The 13,036-nt window shown below is 33.0% G+C and overlaps 3 protein-coding genes across 3 annotated transcripts; 1 reads left to right on the forward strand and 2 right to left on the reverse strand.

The window, feature by feature from the left end:
• Window positions 1–455: 455 nt before the first annotated feature.
• Window positions 456–4,784, reverse strand: LOC143619911 (protein PHLOEM UNLOADING MODULATOR-like). Its single transcript, XM_077091733.1, has 4 exons — window positions 4,480–4,784; window positions 2,880–3,274; window positions 1,847–2,040; window positions 456–925 (listed from the first exon to the last, which is right to left on the reverse strand). Exons 1-4 carry the CDS (start codon window positions 4,773–4,775, stop codon window positions 539–541), a joined length of 1,272 nt encoding a protein of 423 aa, XP_076947848.1. The 5' UTR covers window positions 4,776–4,784; the 3' UTR covers window positions 456–538.
• A 3,637-nt stretch (window positions 4,785–8,421) lies between these two features.
• On the forward strand, window positions 8,422–10,889 carry LOC143619912 (G-box-binding factor 4-like). The gene is made up of 5 exons (XM_077091734.1): window positions 8,422–8,657; window positions 9,538–9,890; window positions 9,965–10,036; window positions 10,168–10,197; window positions 10,776–10,889. The coding sequence occupies exons 1-5, from the start codon at window positions 8,468–8,470 to the stop codon at window positions 10,857–10,859; spliced, it is 729 nt and encodes a 242-aa protein (XP_076947849.1). The 5' UTR covers window positions 8,422–8,467; the 3' UTR covers window positions 10,860–10,889.
• Window positions 10,890–11,127: 238 nt separating this feature from the next.
• On the reverse strand, window positions 11,128–11,845 carry LOC143619913 (uncharacterized). The gene is made up of 2 exons (XM_077091735.1): window positions 11,699–11,845; window positions 11,128–11,630 (listed from the first exon to the last, which is right to left on the reverse strand). Exons 1-2 carry the CDS (start codon window positions 11,826–11,828, stop codon window positions 11,167–11,169), a joined length of 594 nt encoding a protein of 197 aa, XP_076947850.1. The 5' UTR covers window positions 11,829–11,845; the 3' UTR covers window positions 11,128–11,166.
• Window positions 11,846–13,036: the final 1,191 nt, after the last annotated feature.

A 13,036-nucleotide genomic window follows, 5' to 3' on the forward strand; every position in this document is an offset into this window, starting at 1 on the left:
ATATTTTATATAGATGTATGTACATGGAAAATGTTTAGATTGGGTTAGGATAAAATAAAAATTCATTTGAGATGAAAAAATTATATAAACTCATTCTCAACTATATGTTTATAGTTAAAGTTTGAATCTTGTACTTCATACTTAAAGTTTATAAAAAATATATATATGTGAAATTACATTTTCTCTCTCCTGAAAATATGTTTAAAAGTTAAAAAAAAATGTAAAAAAAATTACAAAACAAATTTCTTTTAGTGTTTTGTATTAAATGTAAACAGCATATATTACACGTGCTAAAAAAATGATTTTAGATTCCTTATTCACCAATAAGATGTTTTGTAGGACAGATGTTGGTTGTGTGTCACTAATGACAGTATAATCATATCAAAGAAGTGGTAACCAAATTTCATTCTTATACTACATATTACAAATGAAGAACAAGAAACAATCAACTTGTTCCCTCAACACAGATACAACCAAACAATTGAATTTCAATTATCACGTATGCCCGTGGTCTAAAATCGCACACCAACAACTAAGCCTACCCGTCACTGGTTAAAACAAACGCCAAAACAACGACCGTGAGTGCGAAAACGATGGTCCCACCAGCAAAATACCGCATAGCCTTCTCTTTACCAACTTGATCCCTGGTGGTGGAGCCTACTTGTTTTAGTAGGTCCCGCACTTGTTCCAAATCCGAATCTTTTGCAGCTTGGTAAAGCTTCCCCTCAATCTTTTCTAACTTCTTTAGCCTTGATCTTTTGCTGTTAAGTGGCCACAAAAACCCGGTCATCTTCCACAACATGATGCCCACATAGATTGCTACAATGCAGTCTACTGTGTAGTGATGTCTTTCCCTTATTTCTCTTTGGGCACTATGGGCTACAAGCATCCATATGAAAACCGAACTCAAACCTCCATATGCTTCCTACATTACACCCGATACAACTCATTAAGTACGCCTTGTTATGCATCATTGTAATCGGTTCGGTTTGTTACGGTACCAAAACATAAAGTCATGATATACCCAAAAAGATATTGAAACGTTTTTACATTGATCGAAAACCTTAAAAACGATTACCGGTACCGGTTTTGATAATACCGATACTCGTACAAATGTCGGTAATACGATTTTTTTAAAAAGCTAGCAAATGCAGGTTATTAGAGAAAAATTAAATCAAATGATAAAATGAAAGCATAAAAATGAATGCCGGTACCGCTGGCAGAATTTAAGAAACAAAAGATATTCTTTTTTTAATACAACTATGTTTTCGATAAATTTATATTGGAATGTTGACAAAAAAAAAGTGTAATTAGATATCTAAGAAACGTTAACGAACACAGGTTATTGGAGAAAAATCAAGTTAAATGATAAAAGTGTATGTTATTTATAGTATAAGGGGTGAAACTGAAACTTAAAAAAAGTACATACTAAAGTTGAAGGTCACTATTGTAGACTTATTTAAACTTGAGGGAGGTATATGCTAAAAACATTGATGGTCAAATTGTAAAGAGGTAAAAATGGCGTTCAAATTATACTGGGACCAAAAGTGACTACTCACTCTTACGGGGCATCTTTACTAAATATATATTTATAGGGTTGAGATCCCGTAAAAACAATTTTAATGTGAGAAGTGTAAGAAACATTAAAGTAATTATGCTAACAATAGAGTAATTATTATTACGCTAAAGTTTTGAACTAGAGTAATTACTCTAGTCCAAAACTTTAGCGTAATAATAAAAAAACTATCTTGTTAGCATAATTACTTTAATGCTTCTTACAATTCTCACGTCAAAATTTGTTTGTATTGACCCTAACACTATATTTATAATACAAATTATGATATACCGTCCAGGCCATGGCTGTAAGGACTGCAACAAGCATGTGCCCACTGTATAGAAGATCATTGCACCCACCTCCGGCTTTCTTCAGCAAATTGATCCATGCTGAATCACCCGAAGGTATGGGTCGGAGGAAATCTGCAAGGAAGCTCATCAACCCCCAATTTGGTCTATATTCATCCTCTTGAACAACACCATTATCTGATAAAATATATCATGTTGTTAATGTGCGTACAAAATAATGTTTACACTAGTATCAACCTAATCAAATAAAATTAGAAACATGAAGTTGCAAGTTACCGCTTGAGAGTCAGACTAGTTGTGAAAATTTACCGAGGTGTTTTACAAAATTAAGACGTTTATTCATGATGGGTTCGCTACAAAAAGTTGTCTAACGGACATTAGTTACCAGAGAAGATCAAATTAGTCAAAAACTAAATGGGTTAAAGTCGTATTATATATAGTATATGGGGTGAAATTGAAACTTAAAAGAAACAAAAGAATACATACAAACTCAAACCTATAGATACATAGTTAAAAAATGTGAGAGCCAAGTGTTCTTCAGTTGGTTTTTGTTATATATATATAGGGGAAGTATAGAATGAAAACCTATTTGAGCTGTGAAAACCCTATGTAACAATCGTTTTTTTTTGGCACACGTAATATATGTTGTAACATTTAATACAAAACATTGAAACATAAAAAAAAATTGTTTTGCTATTTAACATTTTTTAACTAATTTTTTTATATGTTTTCAGGAGAGAGAAAATGTTATATTTATGTTTACATTTTTTATTAACTTTAATTGTGGACCACATTATTCAAACTTTAATTAAAAACATGTGGTTGAGAATGAGTTTATAGAGTTTTCACAACTCTAGTAGGTTTTTATTTTAACCTAACCCTATATATATATATCAAAGAGTGACATACATGTTTTCATAAAATTATATTTCTAAAGATCTAAATTCTTGGTGGAGAATGCTTATGCGTAAAACTATCGGATACATGACTATCAAAGAAGCCTCATGAGAACATACCATACACCATATCATAATGAATGACATTTCTTATAGCATAGGAGTCAGAAGCATACGGGACATAAAACTTCTGTGCCCAACGGTGCGGATGTTGAGGGACATCAAACCGAGTTGCAGCACACCAAGGTCGAGGTGATGGCAAAATTGTGGATGCAAAACTTATGGCCCGGAAAAGGCGACCTACTGCCATAGTGAACATGTAGCGGGCACCAATCCCAAGACCAGGAGCTTCTATAGAGCCAAATAACACAGAGAAAGCAAGCATTACAAACAACATCAGGTAATGATGCAATCCAACAATTCGAGCCCTCAATATATTTACAATCACTTGAGGAAGTTTCTCGTTCAGTCCTAGCAAGATCCATTGTCCAGTATCTGGAAGAGGAGGAGTATTCCTGATAGAAAAGTGAAATCAGAGCTACATTTCTATATGTTTGTTTTCTGTAAGAAATGCAATAATAAAAAAGAAATGTTTCATTGACATTCTTAAATATATAATCCAGAATTAATTATTAGTTTTATTGTTATTATTAGTGTAGTTAGCTATTATCCCTGAAACACTTGGATATGGAGTGTATACATACTCATTCGGTCAATTGCTCCAGCATACCAAGCTCAATATCCAACAGATTCATATTGCTGAAGAGAAGGAAACTATTTATCAATATATATAAAGAATTATCTCCAGCAGACATAGCATCTTTCATTTACAATCTATTAGAGAATATATATTATTAGGGTTTATTAATGTTATATTATTACCATAATTAGTAGATATTGTTTGATTAGGTTTTCTTGTAATTACCTCAATTGTACTCCTATATTTAATTGATTAATAATACATAATACTTTACGAGTCCTCATTATTCTTTATAATGCATCTCTTCTTCTAGTGTTTGCTTATTGTCATATTCTTCAGGCAGTGACTCAAATTCACATACGCTTTGAAAGTTCTTAGCTTCATGTGTTTTACATAGAGCAATAGTACTCGATTCTTAATCACACAACTATAAAAAACTTTCAATATATCCAGTGAACTAAAAAAGTCATGTTTGGCTAGTTTTAGCAGTTTAGTTTTTTTTAAATAGGGACCAGTAGCATCCATATACCATGTGTTGGGTCATTTGACTAACGCGCATGTCTTGCTTTGTTGATTATGTGCTTTATCAAGTACACTAAAATTCCCCCCCGTATACAACAGTCGAATACCAGAAAACAGTCGATACTGAACCGGTCAAACTACCTCCAATTCTACTGAACTAATAAACAAACAAATATGTGCATTATCAAATATCAAGGATATGTAATAGAATTTCATTGTAGTATGTGTTACTGCCAAATTACAGATAGTTTAGAATCACACATGTGCTAGTAAATGCAACACTAAATTTGGAAAACTGCCAAATTAAAAGCAGATAATAGTCACACATGTAGATCTAGAAGCCACTTCACACTCAAATTCACATCCACATCCACAACAGTTACCAGATCTAAAGTATAACTTGCTAATTCAGTCAATAACTCCAAATATACTACTCAAATTAGCACATTATATGCTTCAAACAATAATAACAAATCAAGTAAACAGTTATTTAATTACTTGTGCCAATTGAGACCGAGAACAGCGGTAACAGAACGAACGGAAATCATTTCGTATAGCAAGGCGCAGAGCATGAAAACCAAAGCGGCGATGAATACGAGAGCTGACCGGAGCTCATCTGACCAGTGCTTGTAGAACGGAACACGTGTGATGGCGATTAGTGCGAGTATGATCCACAGCAGCGGCTGTAGTAGCTCGTGCCATGACGGTGACAGGTGGCGGAGGTAGTCAACGGCGATGTACGCCACGGCCGCCAGCCCCAAACCGCCACCGCGGAGTATCGGCGACCGAGACATTGGAGTGTGTGAGTTAGTTAAGTTGAGTCATAAATGAGACCTTGTTTGTTGCTAGTTTAACTGAGACCGGTCAGACCACGCATTATTTACAACACACTTGTGGATTTTATTACTAGTTTTAAAAATTTTGTTGTATTCTTACCGTCCAAGACAACATAGTCTGGTTAATAAATCAGTGTAAGCCCAGTTAAAATAACATAGTCTAGTCAGAATAGAACAACGTGCTTTTCAAATTGGAAAGTGCGGGAGCCTAACATATACGAAAGTCGACGTTCTAAAAAAATGCATTCATATTGATTGTCTGAACATCTTTGCCTAAACTATGTTTCAAAAACAAATTCATGAGTGCTCTTATGAGGATTAAATGCATATTGCACGAGTACACATACTAAGTTCTTTAGTACATGTACGATACAAGTGAGAGAAATCCATGGACTAAACATATGGTTGTGTGTTACAGATTACGCGAATTCCTTTATGCGTCCAACTTGTACACGACTATTAATTGGAGTTTGCATAATCGTGCGCTTATGATGCATAATTTTCTAAATCAGAGAGTATTGTATAGCTATGTAATTGTATTTACCTCATAATTATCCCAATTTCTTCGGTCCATAAGACTTAGAATCCTATGAAACGAACTTGAACATTTTGTATACATGAATACGCGTCTATCTGATTTAAAACCACATAACCATCTGATTTAATTTATTGATATTTGTTCACGTTTTTCATTATCTACTTTTTCCTAACATTATATGAAATCAATACTTCCAAACCAAATACAAATAAAATTATCTAACATAGCATTTTTTCGTTAACTATATAGGATTATTAATTAAAAAATTGCATACTTAATATCACTAGGCAATGTGTATTTCTTACTTAAAATTTATTTTGGATTTTGAATACTTTTAGGTAATCTTAGAGTTGACTAGTTTTTAGTTAAAAAAAAAATCCTAATTCTTACTTGCAATTTTTAATTCATTTTCAGAATTTTTATTAAAAAAAATTAATATCACCAATTTGCATCATTGTAAAAATTTCGACTAGACGTTGATTAATCGCTAGTCACCCCATTTCAAATTGAGAATTTATACATAAAATTTGGATATGCATATTTGAAAATTTACATATAAATTCCAATCCGATTAATCGCGACTAATTCATATTAATCCCGATTATCACTAATCCCTGGTTGGTGTCATGTTGGAAGGAATATTCTCCTTCACGCCATCTATTATTTGGTACGTGTCTTTCATTTCTTCCAACAATATCTATCTATAAATGGTCATTAACTAAAGGGCAATTTACCTTTACCCTATTTCTTTCCTTAAATTGTCATACAACAGCTCTTTTAAATTTTTAATCTTTTAACCAGTCTAATATAAATGTATACTTTAACATGTTGCATACATGCATCCCCAATAATACAAAAAAGAAAAAAAAAAAAAAAGGTCAGGTGCATGCAAAAAATCCATGTATGGAACACACTTCCCTATTTTTCTTTTTCTATGTTTTTGACTATCAGATAGGTGTTTAGGAGATATAATTTTTGAAAATTAACAAAGAAATTTACAAAGGTGAAACATAGAAACATAAACAAATGCAATATTCCTCAAAATCAAACAATCTTAAACATGAAATTTATAAAATTAAAAACATCAGTGATCAAATGCATCATATTATGATTAAAATGTTGCAAAGTTGTTTCTCAAAATTGATTAAGTGAAATATGAAATTTTGGAAATTTTGAAAATCGTGATTACTCTGCCACTTACATTAAACTGAGTTGGAGTCCCCTTGGTTCGCTTACTGTCTGATATAAGCGCTCGACAATCCGCTAAACAGCCTATTCCTAACTTGTGGGTGAGAAAGAATGCGACCTTTGAACTGTCGATGCTACTTCGTATATATATAAAACCTCGGGCCCCATGAAAGGTTGAGCCTTGGGCAATCACCCACCCTGTCTCTCTACGTGTCGACCCTGGTTACATGAAGCGTCGACATTTTGAATTGCGTTATTTATTGAAAGAGCACCAATATTTGTGGGTGCTAATATATTGATAAAGACAAAGTAACATTCTACATATCCTTGATTATTGTTTGTCCAACTTGTGGCCCTAAGTTTTCTCATCCAACACTCGGATTTTGAGTTTGACTATGTAAAAATCTTTAAATCAGTGATTTTGATTGAGTTCGTTTCAGTAAAAACATGTGAACCATTGACTATATTCACTAACGATCGTTAATATATATTTCTTAAAATTTTAAAATACCTTTTAAATTCAGATTTTTCCTACCAAAATGGTCTAATATAATAGTTTATGTACCATTTTTTCTTATATGTTACAATCCCAATCCACACAAGATATTACACAACTTGAGTGACCCTCTTATGTTGGCTTGAATCATTCACACACACGTTTAATATTTGGGAAAATCCTCAAAATTCCCATTTACAAAATGAGATAACAACTTTGTCTCTTAAACTTAATATTTCTAAAAATGGCCCTCTCTAACTCATCTTTGACCATGTATTAGGAAATCTAACGCGTCTTTGACGACATGTTAGCATAACACGTCGTCAAAGACGCGTTAGATTTCCTAACACAAGGTTAAAGACGCAAACACGTCGTCGAAGACGCGTTAGATTTCCTAACACATGGTTAAAGATGAGTTAGGCCTCCAAACACATAATCAAAGATATGTTAGCATCAAACGCGTAGTCGAAGATATGTTAGCTTTTTTGTTTGTTTTTTTAATATTATATTTTTATAACTAGTTTAACTTATATTTGTTTTTCTTTTATAACTTTTAATATATAAAATTTTATATTATTTCGAATATACCGACGAGAAATGTTTACTTTTATCGACGGACCGACATAAATTTTATTTAAAACTGAGCGGGGTCAAATTTTATTGATTATTTCGACATTGATTTGGCACGGCTCGAGTTTGAGTTAGTTTATGTCGGTCAGTAGATAAAAGTAAACATGTCTCGTCGGTATATTCGAAATAATATAAAACTTTTATATATTAAAAGTTATAAAAGAAAAACAAATATAAGTTAAACTAGTTATGAAAATGTAATATTATAAAAACAAACAAAAAAGCTAACATATCTTCGGCTACGCGTTTGATGCTAACACATCTTTGACTACGTGTTTGGAGGCCTAACTCATCTTTAACCATGTGTTAGGAAATCTAACGCGTTTTTGACGACGTGTTAGCGTCTTTAACTATGTATTAGGAAATCTAACGCGTCTTTGATCCATGCGTTAGATTTCCTAATACATGGTTAAAGATGAGTTAGAGAAGACCATTTTTAGAAATATTAAGTTTAGAGGACAAGTTGGAATCTCATTTTGTAAACGTGCTATTTTAAGGATTTTTCCCTTAAAACATTTTCCCCACAATTTGGTCTAAAAAGACAAGTGTCAAGTGGAGATTAGGTGAGGGACTATTTTTGTAAATTTCCCCTTTCAATATTTTCGATCGATCGCGATATATCTTCTCCTTCTTCCGTGTTCCAAAGAAACATAGTTCAACGCTCATCTGGATCCAAACAACCAAACATAGCAATAACATAAAATTCAACAATTTATAATCCCGACCAAACCCTAGCTAGCTTATTATTATTATTATTATTATTATTATGCTCACACTCCCGACCAATCCGGATGATACATGGCTTCCTCCAAGCTCATGTCTTCGATAAATTCGGATCTAATCACACGCAATTCATCATCTAATTCTTCTTCCTCAATCAATAACAATTATTCCAATACCTTCCAGATGACCGACAGCCAACTACCTCAATCTCAACCTCTCCAGACTACGTTGTTAGATGCCGCCGCCGTTAGCCGTCAAGACAGTGGTTAGTTTTTTTTTTCCCCTTATCTGCCATTTTTACATGTGTCAATTTGTTATTATATCTGATCAAAATGTTTTTGGTTGGAAGCCAAAATTATGATATGAAGTTATAATAAGTCAATTTTATCCTGTAATAGCCTTGTATAGGAAGATCTTTTACGCTCGTCAAGCCTTAACGAGTCTAGTGTGTTTTTTAAGCTCTAACTTCTTTGCACATCTATGCATTAGTTTTACAATGCACAGAACGTTTAAACTTTAAGTACTGAACACGAGTTTGAACCGAGCTTAAGCTTGTGTCAAAATATATAAAAATAATTTAAAATGTATATAAATTTTAATTAGTAAATAATAAACGAGCCGAATTTTAGCTTGAAAGAATGACACACCTTTTAATAACCGAAATCTAGTCGAACTTTAGAAAAAGAGCTCGAAACGAGCCACGCTTGAGCTCCCATAAGTGAAAACGAGCTGAGCTTGGGCTTGGCTCGGCTCGGCTCATTCACACTCCTTTTAAAGCTCTATTTAATGTTGGTTAAGCTTTGCTAAGACAAAGGCCATATATGATACCGGGTTTGGATCAAATACAAATTAAATTAACATGCTAACTGTGTGAATTAAGTAGTGTAATTATATATACAATATAGTGTAATTATAGTACAATGTAACTACGTAATTACACTACGATTTAATTGCATAATTACACTACTTGATTCGCATAGCTAACACGTTTTTTTAGTTTGTACGTTAACTTTCCACATATGATACCCATTATTAGTTATTGCTATTTCTGTTATATTAATTCAATCTTTGAAAGTATTTGATTTTAAGATTATTTGAAATTAAACTTAATGTTATGTTTATAATCTTTTGCAACATGAAATTAGTGCCAACATCATCAAAGAATGTGGATGATGTTTGGAAGGAGCTTGTGGCAGGGCGTAGTTGCAAGCAAGAAGTGCCCGATGAGATGATGACATTAGAGGATTTCTTGGCGAAAGCAGGGGCCGTAGAGGAAGAAGATGTTAAGATTCCACCTCAGCGATTACCAAGCGGAGGGATATTTAGTTTTGACAATCCTAATAGTAGTATTCACCCGCCAAATGTAAATGTGGACGGGCTCGGTATTGGAGGGAAAAAGAGAGCAATGCTGGAGACGTTAGATAAGGCTGCACAACAGAGGCAGAGAAGGATGATTAAAAATCGAGAGTCAGCTGCAAGGTCTAGAGAACGCAAACAGGTGATTATTTCTCTGTTTTCTAAACGATTTTTCAACTTTTTTTCTTCTTAGTTTCTTATTGATATGCCTTTCAGGCGTACCAAGCTGAGCTGGAATCTTTAGCTGTGAAACTGGAAGAAGAAAACGAGGCGTTGCTGAAAGTAAAGGTAACACGGTTAATCCCATGATCTTTGTGTTTTTCATTTCATAATAAAGCAGTTTGGTTAAAACAATTCTTAATTTTAACTTGAAAAGTTATTATTTGCTAACTTGTGTTATTTATTTATTTATTTTTCAGACGGAGCAGACTAGAAAAAGGTATAAGCAGGTATGTAACTAATGCTACTCTCTTATTCTATTAAATTTTGTTTTTATTTGTTACTCTGTACAGCTTATTGTTGAAAATGTCACATAGTTTAAGAATTTCACTTTGCAAATTTATTCCCTCAAATTATGATAATATGTTCTTTATCTATTCATAGAATAGTATATTAGATAACTTGGTGGTTTAGTTCTATTGTTGCTTTTCTAAAAACGGTTAATTCTTGCTGGTTCAGATAGTTTTGTCTGATCAAATATGGCTCAAGTTAAATAAATAGAATAATTTGGAGGCAATAAAGGCAAAATCCAATCATGAAACAGCTGCATTTTCATTTTAAAAACAAGGAAAATGTGAATACATTGTTATTATGCATAAAATCCTAAATGTATCTTTGGGACGCTTGTTCAATTTACAATGGTTTGATTTCGTTTGTGTTTGTTTGAAGTTATGTTTTATTCTCTGCTTCATGAAGACTAGAACGTGTGAAATACCTTTAGATAAAGACAAATTAAATCAAAATATGATTTGGAGAATGTGTTGGATATGTAATTAATGCGATTAACACTGTTTTGCGTGTTGTTCAGTTGATGGACAGCATAATTCCAGTTACAGAGAAACAAAGACCAAGACGAAACGTGCTGAGGAGAGTTCGGTCAATGGAATGGTAGCTAATGATCTATAATAAGGTAAAGCACAAGACAAATCAAAATTCCATCACGTGCAAACGCAAACAATTAAGTACCAACTAATAATGTGTTCATTGCATTGCAGGTGAGGATGATACATATCTAGATGAATATTACAAAGAAAATGTTGCGAAGGGAAGATGAACTTGTCATATGTAGGTCAATAGATTTGGACCCAACGCGTAGTGGTTCGTAGATCAACTAAAAACTTGGAGGCCGAAAGAATGACCACATTTTTGTTGAAAATGTTTGTTTTATATCAAACAAAGAAGCTAAATGAATGTAGTTGTTAATCTTTTCTATTGTTTTTAGAGCGAATGAAACTGTAAAAGGCGACAATAAGAGAGACAAGTATTGCTGATCCCGCTATTATAGGAGTAGCAGAAGAAGAATAAGAGGAACTCTTTTGTTCTGATTCCTCTGTTTGGCTTTCGGGTATCTGATCTTGCTTCTTTATTTCTTCATCAACATCTTGATTTACCGCTTGTTTATCTTCATTGGAGGGAATAGGAATAATAGGATGTTTGAATTCTTCAATCCCAACACCAGGGACCATCCCTTTTACCAATTTTGGCATCCGAATGGTGAGTCTTGACTCGCCTTGGTCAAACCGGGCTTTGACTTTATCCAAAGCCACTCCCTCCGGGATTATGAAGGTCTTTTGGAATCCCTTGTTGGGCTTTTCACCACTTATTGTTATTCTATTCCTATCCTCATTTATGTCAATCTTTATGTCCTTTTTTTCGTAACCACCTACATGCATTTAACCATTTAAATAACATATTCAAAGAAAGAAAAAAAGGTTGTTTAAAAAATCTAACCGTTTTTTAGGTCGGATGTGAGGATAAACATGGAATCTGTTTGGTGTGATGCGAAAACGACAACTTGTTCGTTTTTAGAAATCGAAAGATCAACTTCATTTGGGAGCTTCAGATCTAGTTTGAAATCCATTTTTGTATTTCAAGATAGTTATGGCCTAGGTGAAATGATCATTAATATAGTCAGGATTTTTACAATGACAACATGTGTGTTTATGTGGAGGGAGCAAAGAAAAGAATATATCCATTGCTTCCATTCTTTCTTCATTTGCTTTGGTGGGAAGCTAATTCAAGCCCCTTAAAAATGACATGTAAAAAAATTATAAAATGTATGCATTATGGTATAAAAGAACAAAATATTTACAAAAGGTTATTATTGAGAACAGGGTATCCAACATCCATGTCATGTTATAAACGCAAGTTTAAGAAAACAGGGTGTTCAACATTTGATTTGAATCACCATTAGTTGAATACCTCATGTTGACCATTGTTGCAAAATCAAACTTAATTATTTTGATCTTCCATTAGTTATTCAGAAAAAAAAATCTATAGATTTAAGCAAGAACAAGCATGCCAAAAGTATGAGATCACAAGTATCATTTAATACCAAAGGTCTTTAGCATAGCGGTACCAAATTATTGGATAAGGCTTTGCCTTTTCAAGAGAGTGAGAGTTAAGGTCTAATTCTTATAAAAAACAGTGTAATTATTTAAGAGTAGAGCTAGATTTGCGTATCAATAAATAAATAATTTATTGGAGAACGTCCTATTTATATATCAATTCATGAGAATTGGTGCGAATTTACAGATTACCTTTAGTTCATGAGAAAATCATAAACCTAGTCTTTTGTTAGAACTTGATAAACCTCTATGTATATTACAAAGAAATTATCTCTGCAATTAATCAGGAGGTATGTAATATGTGTGTCGGTATCAACATTTCGCCGCATATTCTTAAAATGTATGTTTAAATTTCCACAGTATGTGAAAGTACTATTGTGTCTCACTTTTTCATTGCGTATCATCATTAAACAACATATATTTTGTTGATGAGATTTAATGATAGATGAGTAGACATTATTGTATTACACAATAATTTGCTTGTATGTGGCAATTAATATTCAGTTTTATCAGTGATAGATCCGGGAATTTTAACCAGTTGGTGTCAAAAAAAAATTAACTTACAGCAGGTATGGTCAAACTAAAACAGGTCAACCCAAGATGGGTCAGGATGGTCGGGTCAAACCAAAATGGAACGGGTAAAATAATTACATTAAATAAACTATGTATAGAAATTTAAGCAACAAATTTCATTAAACAAAATAAAAGAAATACATATTGC

This window comes from Bidens hawaiensis, unplaced genomic scaffold, assembly GCF_021521415.1.
Source record: "Bidens hawaiensis isolate Kalapana, Puna unplaced genomic scaffold, B.hawaiensis_p1.1 tig00002525_1, whole genome shotgun sequence".
Lineage (NCBI taxonomy): Eukaryota > Viridiplantae > Streptophyta > Magnoliopsida > Asterales > Asteraceae > Bidens > Bidens hawaiensis.

Coding starts and splice junctions, on each gene's coding strand:
- LOC143619912 (XM_077091734.1), top strand. CDS start 8,468: ATGGCTTCCTCCAAGCTCATGTCTTCGATAAATTCGGATCTAATCACA. Junction 9,891..9,964: donor GGTCTAGAGAACGCAAACAG/GTGATTATTTCT, acceptor TATGCCTTTCAG/GCGTACCAAGCTGAGCTGGA. Junction 10,198..10,775: donor CTAGAAAAAGGTATAAGCAG/GTATGTAACTAA, acceptor CGTGTTGTTCAG/TTGATGGACAGCATAATTCC.
- LOC143619913 (XM_077091735.1), bottom strand. CDS start 11,828: ATGGATTTCAAACTAGATCTGAAGCTCCCAAATGAAGTTGATCTTTCG. Junction 11,631..11,698: donor CACATCCGACCTAAAAAACG/GTTAGATTTTTT, acceptor AAATGCATGTAG/GTGGTTACGAAAAAAAGGAC.
- LOC143619911 (XM_077091733.1), bottom strand. CDS start 4,775: ATGTCTCGGTCGCCGATACTCCGCGGTGGCGGTTTGGGGCTGGCGGCC. Junction 3,275..4,479: donor CTCGGTCTCAATTGGCACAA/GTAATTAAATAA, acceptor CTTTTCTATCAG/GAATACTCCTCCTCTTCCAG. Junction 926..1,846: donor TTACAGCCATGGCCTGGACG/GTATATCATAAT, acceptor GGTGTAATGTAG/GAAGCATATGGAGGTTTGAG.